At 39.4% G+C, this 16,758-nt stretch overlaps 1 protein-coding gene across 3 annotated transcripts in view; it reads right to left on the reverse strand.

Annotated features, from left to right (window-relative positions):
• The window catches only part of PTPRT (protein tyrosine phosphatase receptor type T), a gene marked incomplete at its 3' end in the record, with an annotated part of 341,057 nt that overhangs the window by 287,588 nt on the left and 36,711 nt on the right, over nucleotides 1-16,758 (reverse strand). For all 3 annotated transcript variants that reach the window (XM_082007343.1, XM_082007341.1, XM_082007342.1), the window contains exon 2: nucleotides 1,984-2,255. In XM_082007343.1, the coding sequence (XP_081863469.1) occupies nucleotides 1,984-2,255 (272 nt within the window). The remainder of the gene's footprint in view (nucleotides 1-1,983; nucleotides 2,256-16,758) is intronic.

The following is a 16,758-nucleotide window of genomic DNA, read 5'->3' on the forward strand; positions in this document are numbered from 1 at the left end:
TTTTGATTTAAAGCTGACAAATAACACTCCAATTGCACATCCTAGATTGTGAGCGTGAAATGAGACACTCCCTCGACAACAGTACACCCAAGCTTTTGTCATCCTGCCACCTCTGGACTCCTTTAACCAGAAGCATTACTTTAGGCTGCCAAATAACAATAATTTTGTCCGAGTCCTTCATTGTGTTTTCCTCTGTACTTTTGCAAGCATAAAGTTTTCTTTCTTCCCCCTTTTTAAAAAACCTTGATTAAATATAGAAACTCGCAGGATTGCAGACCATCAACACAAGACAGTTTATAAAATCATGGGCTGATGATAGATCAGTCTATTAGATCCTCCATAATAGTAGCACAGGTCTCAAATTTTGAAAGCCACACTTGCGGAATAAGAAAACAAATATAAGAGAAGAAAACACCACCCCTGTTCAAAAGAAAAGAAAACCCTTGCATTTTCTAGGAAGGAACTACTCCTAGGTAGTTACTGCTGCCTTCCGATCTGTTCATTTTTGTGCTGCAGTGAAAAATTCTTGTTTGATTTAAAGGACTTTTTACTCAGGAAAAGCAAACTTGACCTGCAAAAGGACTTGCAAAAGAAGTGACTAAGGTTCAGGAAGTCTACTAGTGGTATATCTAAGAGTAGGATCTCTTAGTGTGAGATCAGACTGTCTTTTCCAGGTTTTTTCAAGCACTGATTACATGGGTGAAAGATCATTTCTGTTATCTCTGTGGAGCACCTACTATGAAGCAAAGTCTGGTTCATAACCAGGTTCATGTTAATATGAACGGAGTAAAAGCACTTTAACGTGACTTCAGAACAAGTGACAAATTGTGCACAGCCCTTAAAACACCATTTTCCATGCATTTGCATCTTCTTATACCTTCCTCTCACTCTGCATAGTGTGGTCTATGTGTTCTGCTGATATCCCTCACTCTTTTTCAGAGGCAGAATATTAAAGCATTCTACTTCAGTTCAGATTTTATAAACCTCCTACTCAGTTATTAGAAGCAAAAGAAGAAAAAGCAAGCTTTTTTACCTACTGTTTTCCATCCACATTCTATTTGCTGCCTTTTCATAGTTTATTCTATCATAATTCCTATCTCACATCTTTTATTGGTATCATATGTACATCAGCTTTTCCTACAACTACCTCCCAGGCTTTTTTTCTGTCTTGAATATAAAACAAAACAAAAACATGCCTTCAACATCTAACAAGAAGTATGTGAGTCCATTGTATGCAATCTTATCTAATTAAAACTAAAACTGCAAAGTTGCCACGTGAAGTTTGAAGCAGACAACAACAAAGCTCTAAAATGAAGATAACCGAAAAACAACCTACCCATTACATTCCTCAACTTTGTGCTCGTTTTTAAATAAATCTCCTAACAGAACAAGTATAAGTATGTTACAAGCAGTGGTAAACAGAAAAGGAACAGAGGATCAGGTGAAGAGCATACTCATATTGATAACATGGCACAAGATTTTATTAGTTAGTAACTTATGTACTTACACCCCTCATACGGGCACAGGAAAAGTCCGGATGCAAAGTTGAATGAACTATGTTCTTTCTTATGGAACCAAGGGGCAAAAATAGTTCAGCCAAATTTATGCAGAGATACACTTACACATCTAGACACCCAGTTGTGTTTACATAGTGCCATGAAAAGTGCCAATACAAGTCTGTTTATGTGCCAATTTAATGATAAACAAGTGGGTCTTAACTTGCCAATAATTTGACTCCCAGCAGTCTATCCATCACTTTGTGATCAGACCACAACTGAAGAAAAAGGGTGAAGTGGAAAGAAATATGTCAAGATGCCTATATAAACTTCTTGCTATAAAACTGCTACATGTAAACCCATTCTGACAGGAAAAATTCAGGGAGGGAGAATTTGATTTTCAGAATACTTGTTGCTAATCACAGTTGAGGTCATACCTAGCCAAATGTTCAAAGGAAAAAGAGAGAAAAATACTACAAACTGATACCTGATAAAAATGTGGCCAGAATGTACTGATGGCAAGTTCTGCCTTCACCCATCCTTCTGTAACAACTCCTGATACGTTCCATATGGGATTGCCCTGTGGTCCTCCGTTCACCTTCACGTAGACATTCAGAGAGCCAGGACTCGAACGGTCTCTGCTGGATAAGTAATAGTGGAAGTCGATGCAATGCGTGTCATTTTCCTTCAACGTAGGCAACAGCAAGTGAGCTTTCTGCCCAGATGCCCGCCCAGAGCTGTTCACCATCATGAAGGAGCCTATAGATGAAAGCAAAAAGAGAAGAAAGAGTTGTTTTGCTCAGCTTTTTCAGTAAAAACAGTTCCATTAGAAAAGTCAGTGAGTCCCATAGAAGCCAGAAAAAAACCCCTAAAGAACTCAAACTAGCCCTTTTATGCTAGTTTTTAGGTAACAGAAATAAAGTATCTTAAAATTGCCCTGTATACACACATTCAGGGCCAGCTAGAACAACTTTAATTAGGTAACTTAAAAATTGAAATAAAAATATTATTTTGCTTTTATTTTATTATTATTTTATAACCTTGTGATAAAAACAGCTGCTGTAAACAAAAACATATTCACACTTCAAGCAGCAACAAGGCTCTCCTACTGCATACAGCTCCCCCAAAGGCACATTCAATACAAGAACTACAGCAATGGACCAAATTCGCAGCTGATGTTTGCTTACGTGGCCCCTACCCACTTCACGCCAACCTATACCTGTGAACTCCGCATCTTGGCACTATAAACTTTTGTAGGTTGTAACATGTTAAGAAAAACCCAGTTTTCAGAGCCCAAATGAATTAGGCTTGTTAGCATAACAGTAAGGTCTCAACTAGAAATAATGCAACAAGGAGAATTATACTTCTAGAAGGGAAGGACAGGCTGAATTTCAAGAGGGAACTATATACTAAGGCAATTTATGAGTTTGTTAACCTGGAAGTTTGCATCATATTAACACGGCAGTTGATGTTGAACTCGCATTTTGATTCATCAAGCAGTTACTTTAGAGCACATTGTGTCTTAATTCATGTCTTCACAGATACATCAAGGTGACAAATGTTAGCAATAAGGATAAACGTTATGAGAGTTATTTGACTTTAAAGGATCTCCCTTATGTGTGTGCAGACACTCGCACTCAGGAAAAGCTGAAGAAAATACAAAGGTAGGGAGGAGGACGTGTGTGTGTGTGGAATCTGTGTGCCAACAGCCAGGCATGATAATTTTTAATCAAATGCAGCCCCCTTGACACTCTCTGTTCCGATGCTGCTGCCAAGGCATGCTAGAAATGTTATTTCTCTGCTGGCCTCTTGCAGTTCACAGAAGATTGAGTTTGAAAAGCCTTGCCTCACTTCTAACCTATTGACTTTCCCTATTCCACGCCGTAGCAGTATGACGCAGAGATGAGCCAGACAAACATTTTGATCAATTCTCTGCAGTGAACAGCCATATATTTATGTCAACAGGTACCAGTAACTTTTTCCCACAAAAATGTTTTTTTCCTGTATTTGTACAATATACATGCCTTTTGTAAAGGATTGAAAAGCACGAACACAGGAGGAAGTCAGTCTTTCATAAAAAACAAAAATCACACACTCTAGAGATCTTGGAAAATTCAAGCACAGCTGGGAAAGGAGCTGTACTAAGAAATATGAAAATTTATAGGCAAAGTGCTCTCTGGCAATCCTGTCTTTCACTTTGATATGCTAAAAATCAAAATGACCCCAAATCAAGAAATTCCAGATTCACAGCAAGGACTTTGAGAAATGTAAGACCTCAATCCAAACTTATAAATTTCTCTCTAATGATCGAAGTCCATAAGATGGGATCCTGACAAGTGTTCACTGTTGACCTAATCCTGCTCCCAGTGAACCTTCTCTTTCTTCAGCAATGACATATTGTTCTTAAAAATCCACCCAAATAAGCTAAAGTTTTGAGAAACCGAGATTTGGATTCTGTTTCTCTGAACTAAGTTAATTTATTATGAGAAAGTGCGGTTACCAACAGGCTTCAAGAGGCAGCACAGCCACATAGTTAAGGCAGCACAGTGGAAACCCGACGACCTGGTTTCTAAGGCTAATTACAACACTCACTTCCACGATCTCTCTCAGTACTCATAGTCTACCTCATCTTCCCTTACAAACAAATTAAGAATAGTCATAAGAACCACTCTTCTACTGAAAGTCTGGGAGGAAAGCCATTGCAAAACAGCTGAGTAACAGTAGTATAGTATAGCGGAGTATAGTAGCTGCTGTGAAATGCACTGCCTGCAGCACTGCAATGCCATTTTGAGAAACAGTGCAAAATACAACAAAGACAAATTCTATATGTGCCAGATCTCATACTTGAGGATGCTGGTATGGTCTTTTAATACACTCAGTAAAGAAAAACAGAGCTCCTGTGCATCTACAAGGTTTTTGACAAAGTGCCTGCAACATTGGGTAGGAACCCAGGAAAACTCAGTTTTGCACCATTGATTGGACCATAGGGCACATCATTTAACTTCTGGGCATCTTTCTCAATCTTTTTTTTGTTTGTTTTTAGTTTGGATTATACAGAGAATCCTACCGTAAAGCACTGCGCTGAAGCTGTACTATGTCTAACGCAATATGGTCTTGAACAGTACTGGGATAGGTAAGTACTTCAATGGTAGAAAAAGTTAGAGAGTATTTCACTTTTACAGACTCATATATAAAAATAAAGAGCTTTCCTCTGGGAGAAATAACACCAGCTTTTATAAAAAGTTAAAGCACTAATTACAACTTTATTTTTTGCCACCTACAAAAAAAAATGAATCACAAGCTATTCATGGTATGACAATGGCCTTTTGTGCAACAGCTGACAATTGAGAGAGACTATGGAGCCTGAATCTAGTGACTGACAACATGAGCAAGTAAAATATCCATCCACCAAAAAGCATTTAACAAAGTAATTAGTCTTATTTACTAAAAGAATAGCTTTATAAACAATTGACATATGCAAATTACTCATAGCTTTTTATAGGTTATGGGTTTTTTTAAATACAGTATGCTTACATACACAGGAGAAAAAAACCTATGTGTCTCCAGTAAGTCCTGATAAGAGGTATTATTTTATATGACAGTGAAAAAGAAAAAAATTCCACTTATAGTGCCATCTCTGTCAGAGAAAACTACTCTCACATTTAAATCAGTTTGTCATCTACTAACTACACCACATTCTTTATTTCTGCAGAGACTCAGTGTGGCAGCTTCCACAATAAACCCTTCCCCTGGCTAGTCGAGGCATAGGGCACACCACCTCAAACCTGGCCATTGTAGGGGATGTAAACTTATAGTTTTGTCAAGACTATAATTGGCATCAGATACAAGAATATGCTTATTTGCAAAATTCAGTTGAGGATTATTTGTATTCTACAAACTGGCCTCCAAATACGCCCACCTGTACACATTTTAATTTTCCTTTTCACAGCATGAACTTGAACAGGTATCCCATCTCCTGTCCTCTAGGGCCTTCAAAAGGTTGCTCCACATGCTCCAAGATCAACAGCCAAGATTCGCTGTTACAAATGTCCGTGCCCAGTGAAGCTTGTCTGGGCAGGATACATCACTTAGAGACAGGTGAGAGATCATGAAAGTTGCTTCCACCAGAAAAAAAATAAAAATAATTCAAAACAGCCTTTTAAGGCCAAGTGTGATTTTCCTTATTATCCTTAATAAAAATTGACGTATTGTGATTCAGAGTCTGACAGCCTTCATTAGACTGAACACAGAATTGAAGCTGATGGGACTTATTCTCAATCTATAGGCCTACACATGCCAATAAGAGAGATACAATCTGGTCTGGCACCAACAAACCACTTGTCGCATTTTCCACTCTCATAAAGAACTAGGGAATGAATTAACATGTCACAGATGGAAATTATTGATCAATGGATGACTGAAAGCCACTTAAATGTCTCCAGGCAAGAATCAGAATAAAACAAAAGGTATCTTGGAGAATCTCTTTAGATCACTGCATATCCAATTTTGATAAATAATAATTGTAGAGGAAAAAAAATCATTTAGTATTGTTGTTTTATTTACCTTCCTCCAGAAAGTTAAGTCAACACTGAACTGAAAAAATCAGTTTAGGGGTAAAAAAAAAAAATTACCTGTGCTACGTAAAAGTTCTTTTTTATATTTATTGGATACAGAAGTACATGCTGATCGAATATAAGGTCAATTAAATTTAGTGCTCTTGGATCAACAAGTTAGATTAATTAATGTCTTGCTGATTTTGTCCTGAATAATCAAAAATAAATGTACTAGGTTCAGTTCAGTCAGAAGCAAGGAGGATGCAAAGACGGTAAATAAATTAATTTTTAAAAATTCACTCAAACAATAGGAACATAAACCGGCACTCTCTCATAGTTATTAAACATACCACTGAAAATTGGGGAATTAAACCATGAAGTGCTCTCTAGCTGGCCATAAATTTCAATTTTTCCCCTGCTTGGTGCATAATGATGCCTTGATAAGCGTCCTATTATTGATGCATCTGCAACATATATCCTCTTTTTGGAGCTGAAATGCTACTCTGTAGCAGATGGTGGCTATTGTGTTTACACATCAGCACTTTATGATTGCATTTTCTCACGTCTGCAGTAAAAAGAAAGCCGTAATTGAGTTTTTAATGGTTTTGCACATTGTTCATTAAGATTACATGAGTGTGTTCTGACAAATGACAGCTGAAGAAATGAGCCACTGAGAACCCCTCGTGATCACCAGACAGACCTCGGCTGATGCTGTTTCACTGTTGAAGAACCATGCTATTTAAAAGTGAAATTATAGCAACTGCTAAAGACTGAGTGTAAACTTGAAAAGAAAGCTGTCAAAATGCTCGACTGCAAAACAAGGCTTCTAAAACCTTGAAAACCAGAATCAGGTACAGAATGTTCTTTTAAAGAGCAAACTCCTTCCCAAAATGTAGGAATGGGTTTTCCCACAGCTCTATCAGGTGAGCATGTTTTAGACAGTTTTTCTCATTTCTAAAGAACAGTTCTACCTCCAAATAAGTCAGTCTAACATATCACCTTGTTAAGATAGAACAAAGAAATATGGGATAATCTGGGTTGGAAGGGGCCTCAGGCCGAGCTCCTGCTCAAAGCAGGGTCAGCTATGAGGCCAGATCGGGTTTCTCAGCACTTTTACCTCCCGAGTCCTACAAAACTCCCAGGAGGGCTGCCCATCCCCTCTGGGAAACCTGCTCCATTGCTTGAGGGTCCTCACGGCTTTTCCTTATACTGAGTCCAAAACCTCTCATTTCAATGTAAATCCTTTGTGTCTCATTCTCCAGACAGTAAAGATCCTAACTTGGTATTCCTGATAACCTCCTCGTAGGTAACTGCGGGCCACTGCTAGGTCCCCCCAAAGCCTTCCCTGCCCCGAGCTGAACAACCCCTGGTAACTCCTTAGCCTCTTCTTACAGTGCTCCAGCCCTACAGACTTGGTGGCCACCTTGACCTTGCTCCTGTTCATCAGTCTCTCCGATATTATCACACCCAAAACCAGGCACAGTATGCTCAGTGCAATCCAAAGAGTGGCAATGAAGGGGTGACCGTTTCCATTTCCGTGATGGCCATGACCCTGTCAAAACAACCCAAAAATAGCCACCTTCACTGCCAGAGCACACAATTGGCTCACGTTCAGCTTGCCGTCTGCCATGATCCTCAGGTTCTATTCAGCCCAGCTGTTCCCCAGCCAGTCAGTCCCCAAACAGTCTTCACAGGTCTTGTATTTGTCCATGTCAAATTTCATAATAGAATCAGAGAAATCATTTTGGCTGGAAAATTACTTTAAGATCACTGAGTCCAACTGTTAACCTAACACTGCCAAGTCCACCACTACACCATGTCCCTAAGCACCACATCTACACATCTTTTAAATACCTCCAGGGATAGTGACTCCACCAGTTCCCTGGGCAGCCTGTTCCAACGCTTCGTAACACTTTTGTAGAAGAAATTCCTCCAATCTAAGAATCCAGTCTAAACCTCTACTGGTACAACGTTGAGGCTGTTTCCTCTCGTTCTATCACTTGTAACTTAGGAAAAGGGACCAACATCCACCTTGCTACAACCTCTTTTCAGGTAGTTGTAAAGAGCGATAAGGTCTCCCCTGAGCCTCCTTTTCTCCAGGCTATACAACCCCAGTTCCCTCAGCCATTCCTCATAAGACTTGTGCTCCAGACCCAGCTTTGTTGCCCTTCTCTGGACACGTTCTGGCACCTCAACGTCCTTCTTGTAGTGAGGGACCCAAAACTAAACACAGGATTTCAGGTGCGGCCTCACCAGTGCCAAGTACAGAGGCACGATCATTTCCCTACTCCAGCTGGCCACGCTATTGCTGATACAGGCCAGGACGCTGTTGGCCTTCTTGGCCACCTGGGCACACTGCTGCCTCATGTTCAGCCGGCTGTCAACCAGCACCCCCAAGTCCTTTTCCTCCAGGCAGCTCTCCAGCCACTCTTCCCCAAGCCTGTAGCATTGCATGGGGTTGTTGTGGCCCAAGTGCAGGACCCGGCATTTGACCTTGTTGAATCTCATACAACTGGCCTCAGCCCATCAGTCCAGCCTGTCCAGATCCCTCTGCAGATCCTTCCTTTCTTCAAGCAGATCAACACTCCTGCCCAGCTTGGTGTCATCTGCAAACTTTCTGAGGGTGCACTCAATCCCCTCGTCCAGGTCATTGATAAAGATATTAAACAGAACTGGCCCCAGTACTGAGCCCTGGGGAACACCGCTTGTGACTGGCCGCCAACTGGATTGAACTCCATTCACCACAACTCTTTGGGCCCGGCCATCCAGCCAACTTTTTACCCAGAAAATCGTATGCCCATCCATGCCATGAGCAGCCAGTTTCTCCAGGAGAATGCTGAGTGTCAAAGGTCTATTTACATGTTAGTAAAACAACTGCCACAGGTCCGTACTTCCCTGGATCCTTCTTCTAGCCCTTCTTGTAGACGGGAGTCACATTTGCTATCTTCCAGTCAGGCAGGATCTCCCTGGTTTGCCAGGACTGCTGATAAAAGTTTCAAGGTGGGTTGGTGAGCCCTTCCGCCAGCTCCCTTGGTACCCTTGAGTGGATCCCACTTGCCCCCATAGACTTGTGTGTGTGCCTAAGGGGCATAGCAGGTCGCTAACTGCTTCCCCTTAGATTATGGGGGCTTCATTCTGCCCCCCTCACTATATTCCAGCTCAGGGGGCTGCTTTTGTTGCTGATATATTTATAGAAACATTTTATACTGTCTTTTACAGCAGCAGCCAGATTAAGTTCTAGCTGGGCTTTAGCCCTTTGATTTTCTCCCAGCATAACCTCATGACATCCTTGTACTCCTGAGTTGGCTGCCCCTTCTTCCAAGAGTCATAAACTCTTTTTTTTTTTTTTTTTTTTCCCTGAGTTCCAGCCAAAGGTCTGTTCAGCTAGGTCGGTCTTCTTCCCCACCAGTTCATCTTTTGGAACACGGGGATGGCCTGCTCCTGCATCTTCAAGATTTCCTTCTTGAATATCTAGCCTTCCCCACATTTTTGTATCCCTACTCTTCATACTCATATCTAACAACTGAACAAGGCTCAGAAATCGCTTTCCCCTGACGAAAGTACTACAGACAGCAGCATTTGTACAAACGGAAAATTAAACAAGGTGTATCTCATAGATGCTATCCCTTTTTCAAGTATTAGGACAAAATCGGACCCGTGTGTTTTATTTCTCAAATGTGGGTCGTACTGTATTAATCTAGTAGTGAAATAAAAAGAGCTTGATTCACAGATAAATACAAATATAAACTACAAGTTCAGCATAATTCATGAGGACAATTCATTCACCTGGGAAATTGTTGGATCACAGGAACATATTTTTTAAAGAGACAGTCTACTATTTCTAAAGAGCTTTTCTTCTAGAAATTAATGTCATGAAAAGAATTATGTTGTTGGGTTTTTTTGGTAAGAAAAACCTTCTCTGGGAACAAGATTGATCCCATATTACTTCAGTGACCACAAATATTTGCTGTAATTATTTAAAGATAGTGGCATAAATGGTTTACCAATCTTACCTGAAAGAGTAGGTCTGTAACAAAAGTGGGTCTGGTTTGCACATTTCCAAATGTCCTTGGGAGGAAGAAAATTTACAACTTTTACGTTATATAAAATCAAATAATTATAGGAGAATACTCAGAACTAGGGAAACCAGGCTGCCCAGAGTTTCATAATTGCAAACGGCAGACTTGTTCATTGATTCCACTGATTGAGCCATAAATGACTGCCGGCATGTCCAGCAGCATCCAGACACTGCTATCAGTAAGTCTCAGGTGTTATCAAACTACAGTCTTTTTACAAATGTTTTCCCAGGTCTGAATAATGGTGACCCACAGACACTGAAAGATGCTAAGCAGCCAGAAATGGCCTCCAGCCAAATAACAGCTTCCCTTTATTCAAGCCTGAAGTAAATGCTGAAGTAAGCGACATCTACCGCAGGGGCTCTACCATCCAAATGAGCAGCACTAAACTACCCTGGATAGAAGAAACAAGACAAAAATATATATCATGGATTACAAAGAAGAAAAAAAAATAATCGCATTTTAGTGGCTTGCCTCTTCACATGTTGGTGGACCAGAGTCAGGAAGCCCTCTTCAACTATGAAATCCAGATGGGAAGAGATCAAATGACAAAGCCAAGGAGTTTAAGGTGGATAACGGGGTTTCTGCAAGAGATTGTGAAGCAGGGACTTGGGGATTAAATGTTTTGTCAAAAATTTAAGAACCCCAGTTCTCCTAACAGCAGAGGGATGGTCTCCTTAAGAGATAAGATTCAGAGTCCAGAAGCTTTGTGGTCTCCACTCTGGGTTCTGTCTGTCCCAGCAACACATACTGCGATCCACCTAAAATTTGTTTGCCCATTTTTGCTACTTCTGTATGCTGCTTTTTTCACTTCATGCATAGGGAAGGACCCCATTTGCTAAAGGGATACTCTATTAACCTTACAAGAGTATTTAAATTGTCAAATGAAAATAGTTTCTTCCCCGTTCTATTGCTAAAAGTATTATTCTTACAATGCAACATATACGTATAGCCCTTGGTCACATAATCTTGTGGCATTTACCAAGGACAGCCAATGATAGAGATTGACATATTTGCAATATAAAGCTAACATGCAGGATTCAGGTTCTGACTTTGAAATTTCCTCAGTGACAAATAGGGATTTTTTCACTGGCCCACAGAAAATTAAACTGAAATGTGCAGGCAGAACTTCTATAAAAATAGCAATGAAAAGAAGCACTTGGGAGGGTGATAGTGTCCAACACAGTAGAGGCAAGAGGAAATTATTAAGCACAGGAGGGACTTCTCGTTGTCTCAATTTCTCACATAGGCACGATCACCGAGCTAGTAAACCTGGCACTGCAAGACAACTGACTGTAACACTACAGAAATAACTAGGAAAAAAAAAAAGAGCAAAAAAGGTAAAAAGAAAAAAAGGCAAGGGGGAAGCCTTTTCTCTACTGCTAGTTTTTGACCTCAGCTACAGGCCAGAATGGTCTGTAAGGAACCTGTTAGATTCAGTGTGGAAAACCAGCATAGATAAATCAGTTAATTCACATCTGTACAGACACAAACATAGAAGCGATACTTAACTACACTTCAAGATGCCCCAAAATCTTGTTCTAAATGTTGGATCAGACAGTTCCTGAAAGCACTGGTGTCTAACAACTCTAGTCTATAACAGGGACTTCACAATTTATCACAAAGATTCATGACAATATTTCTCACTTCAGTTGTGCAAAGTGATGTCCGGTGTCGCTTTCCACCTGCATCTCTAGAGCACAGTCCTTCCCTCCTTATAAATCAGCTGAAGAACATCTGCAACTGATGTTTGCTGGAATAGCATCAGTGGTCAAATCACCTCTTCCTCTTCACCAACAGACTCAGATTTTGATTTACAAAGCAGAAAACATTTTTTGTCAAACCTCAGAGAGCACCATTGCTCTAAAGTTACAGCCATCTGGCAACGGTTCTGCATAGCTCATGCTTATCTGTAGGTTCCAGTTATTTCTAGAATTTTCCTCCCACATTTCATAAATGTTTCTTTAATAAAAGACCGCTTGCCAGAGTTGTAAGAGAAACAAAAAGTTGTGTGTGTTATAGAATCAGCAACAATTCTATAAATCTCAACAGTGAAAAACTTTTTAATAGATTCATTTCCAGCATTCAACGTTGCTAAGGTCACTGCTGTAGTGTACTTCGAGAGTGTCCCTATTCCATTATTTATAAATATGGTATAAATTGTTTGCCAGTGCTATATATAAAAAAAAAAGGGGGGGTCCATTAGCAGTGGAGCTATTCCAGTCTATCAGGTAAAGGAATCTTGTAATAATAAACATGCAATTCTCTATAAACAATAGACAAAAATTCTCTATAACTTTAATTATACCTTCTTCATTACATTATTGTCTTTTAGAACTGATGAAAATGTACACTAAACCCTGAAAACTGAACAGATTTTGTTGCTCTTCAATTCCTGTACTCTGACAACTATTTATGCTATCAATCGCTATCTTAACACTTTGGTAAAATGTAGGCAATTGATTTAAACACTTAATAAAGTTTAGGTTATTAAATGGGCAAATAAACAAAATAGAGTGAGTGGCCATAATTCAACATAATACCTTCATTTAAAGACATTGCAAATCTTGTTCTTAGCACCCAAGAGCTTTATTACAGCTGAGCCTTGAAAGAGAAGGCCCACAGAAATGAGTTGTAGGGACATTAGTAAGCCTCTGTTCAAAGCCTTTTGCGAATGCAGATCCCAAGAAAGCTCAGGATTCGGCAGAATACCAAATGTCTTCCTCACCTAATTTAACCTGTAGCATGAACTGCTGTCAAATGCCTCCCCCTCCCAATGGCAGTATTTCTGTAAGCAGCCTCCGTATATACCCTGTGGAAATACACCTCATTGTATTTTTAAAGTTCAAGACATATAACTACTTGTGTAATGAGCATAATTTATAACCAGATGCTAGAGAACTTCCTTAGGACAAAATGCCAAAAAAATAAAAAGTAGTTGCTACTTATTATGTAGCTTTGTTTTCAAATATGGTACTTACTTTTAAAATAGAATTCTGTATCTTGTTAAAACCCAATGGCTAAATATAAAAATCTCTCCAACCAGGTAGCTACAGATTCAAGGAGAGCATGGTTTAGGTTGGTGACTGTAAGCAATTAAATAATTAAGTCACTACATCTCAGCTACTGCCACATCAAGTCTCCTTGGAGGGAGAGGAGAGCAAGACAAAAGTGAAAAGTCTGCTGCCTCTTGGTATCAGAACTGTCAACAGAAACATTATTTGATATGCCTAAATATACATGATATTCACAGAATATTAGAATTAACATTTCTTTCTGTTTTCAAAAGCTATGTTTCCTATGTATGCCTGTTACATGCAACAGACACAAAAACACCTAATAACACGATTATCCTCAAACTATTCTGCATCATCCAGATACAGTAGATGACCAATTATGAAGTTGAAAACTTAACAACATTCCTTTTCCAGGGTATCCTTTGTTCTCTACTTTTGAGTTGATCGAGTTTTCCAATTCTGGTTTGTCTCTGAAGACATTTTTTCACTTTTGCCTGATTCTCTCCTCTACACACATTTTAAAAGATGAAGTGGACAGACTACAAACTCCATTATACCTCCCTCTCCCTTTCCAAGGCTGCAACAGATAGCTGCTGGATGCAGCCTCATTTGTCAGAGGTGTGTGTATGGACGGCTCAAGGTTCATAACAAGATTCAGTTTAATGCGGCTACTCTAAGGCCACTGAGATTGAGTGCTATCAGATGGTTACCCTGGTGTTGCTCAAGGTTTTCAGACACTAGTCTACTGTGTCTAACAGTCTGCGTCAGCCTACTGCATGTCTCCAACACCTCATTAGATCATCAGTTGAGACAGCTGTGTCTGTAGCTTCCTGTCCTTGATAAGTTAATAAATCATGCTTACCTTCTTGTCATTGTGTTTAATTAAAAAATGACATAAATCTAAATCGCTGGGCCAGTTGGACCCAAAAGGTTGAACCAATGAGACTTTCTGTAAGACACCCTAGAATCACCTTTGGCATCAGCAAGACAAACGCCAGTAATATTTTGGTGAAAATACAACTTTACTAGGAGGTACTGAACTCCATGTAGTTCAAGCACATACTTATTTTCAATATATTGGACTCTTGATCATTAAAGATAAATAGCTGAATATTTTTCATGACATAATTCCAGAGTATCAGAAGTGGCTTACATGTCAGTCAGAATTAAATATCTCATTAGCAGGCGTGCAGCTACATTACTAGCCAACATTTATGACCTCCGCAACTTGTAGTAAAACTCCCATATGTCTTGTATATGTAACATTAGGAAACTGCAGAGGGTTTATTACCTTTTATATTTGTGACAGAAAACACATATTAAACATAAGGCCAAAAGGCAACTACTGCAAATGGTGTCTGAAAAGGAATTGATGCTTGAACACTTTGTTTTTACATATTCATTTACATATGTGTTCTAACCATATGGTCACTTATTTGCATATTTAAGAAATCAGCACTACAGCTCTAACCTCCGAATATGTTAAAGGTTACGTGCTGAGCTATTTTTGCATCAAATTTTCAACTTTGCTGAGCTCAGTTTCAACAAAGTGTCGGGTGCTGTTGACATCGGCGATGCTATTCTGGGTGTACGGCAGTATAGCCAAGGATAGAATTTGGCACAGCGAATTGAGAAAATAATTAAGGCCATCTCACAAGCCACCACGCAGCATGGCAGCACAAGAATTTCTCAAAAGGAGCAGCTCAAAACTGCACAAGCAGAGGCTGATGCAGACCACTGTGAAGGAGTATTGGCACAGGAGAAAGAAGCCTCAGTCATTCCAACCCACATCCTTACCAGCTGCGATCACTATCATTTGCTCAGTCCTATGGGAACTAAATCAGACCAGATTTTTCTTTTAAATGGGCAGTGTTGGCTTACCTGTCTTAACTCCTGATAGAATTACAGCAACATAAACAGGGGAGTTACTATCACCATTTTCTTTTTCAGAGAATGTTTGGTGGACATTTTCTAGCTGAATGTTACTGACTTATATTAAGAGGAGAAAAAGAAATGCCACCTTAAAGTATTATACACCACATGATGTTAAATTTTTATTAGGAATTAATGATATCTACTGAATCACGTTTTTCTGGTGAAGGTTTTCCTGCTGAAAACCAACAGGGCTGTGTACTACAACACCCATTCTCAGCTCTGCAGGTCATGGCAGACTGACTCGATAACATTGCTTGGATGGAAATATCAAATATCGTACCTGGTAAGTTCCTTGGTCCAATCTAAATCAACCTTTTTCCCCTATTAGATAACTTTTATGTAGTACTTGCCACATTGCTCAACTCATTGAGCCAACTAGGAGGATTTCATTTAAACAGAAGGTAAATATAACCGCATTACAAACGTTGCATCAGCTCTTGGCACTTTTGTTTAAATGGATGGAGCTAAAAATTGCAGACAGTACAAGACTAAGCTTACACAGAGATTTTTAGTTTGCAGAGTAAATGGTTTGTAATGTTAACCAGAAATCCTAAGTTATACATGAGACACAGCCCCTAACCTATCCCAAGTATGCCAGCTGTTAGTTTGTCTCAAGTTCCTCACAGCTCTCAACAAATTTTTCTGGCATTGCAATGCTACTTACTAAATTGCTCATTTCCTCTTACAGAGTGCAATTCAATATATTATCAGGAAAGACATTTGGGCCATCGGTTTCTAACCTTCTGCCACATCCAAATATTTTCTGTCTCCACTAGTCTTCAAATCCCACAAGAAATTTGTTCCCCCTGAGGATTACTTTATATAATAAACTCTCAGGAGGTATTTCAAAAGCTTTGAAATCCCTGGTAAATCCAGTTTTAATCCATTATTACACTGGCATAGAAGTAATTTCTGTACAGTAGAAAGTCATAGGTTTCCTCTGCAAACGTTCTGCTGGTTAGTCTTCCATGCTGGATTCACTTAAGTGGATTCATCTATTTGTTATTGTTTCAATAGTTTTACCTCCAAGCTTTCTAGGATTATCCCTTTTTCTTTTCTTTAAAGAAAAAAACCACAAAACTCCCTGCTTTTCTTTATAGCAGCCAATTAAACAGCTATGAAAAAACACATTAGCAAAACAACCAATTTCCTCAGACTATCAAAAAGACTTGTTGTTCCTTACCAAAACCACAGCTGGTCGTTTGTCCAACTGTACCTTAGTCTGACATCCATGCAGAAAGGTCCAAAAAAAGGACATGATAACTTCTAGAACTAAGACTGGTGCAAAGTAATCATTTAGACCACCTGAAGTGTACATTTTTCACCAAGTGAAGAAGCTAATTACTGATATTCTAGCTGACTCACCAGTTCTTATTTCCTGCAACTCGGAGATTTAAATAAATTTAGTGTCTCCTGTTATCTTATTCTGAAGTTCTCTCTTCACCCCAATTTCAAGTGTCTACACTACAGTTTGAAACTATTCTTAGTAGGCACCGTCTCATTTTTTTGAAATAGAATGCCATTTTTATCCTCAAAGTTTATATTTATTTGCTAGTCATCACAGTCTCAGCAGTCTCTCTCAGTTTGTACTTCAATCTCCAAAGATGCCACCAAGTGTAGCAATGGTTGAATGACTTGCTCCAATATATAAGCTACACTTTCTGATCTAAAGTACAAATGG

This window comes from Phaethon aethereus (genome assembly GCF_964289735.1).
Source record: "Phaethon aethereus genome assembly, chromosome: 16".
In the NCBI taxonomy this organism is placed as follows: Eukaryota; Metazoa; Chordata; class Aves; order Phaethontiformes; family Phaethontidae; genus Phaethon; species Phaethon aethereus.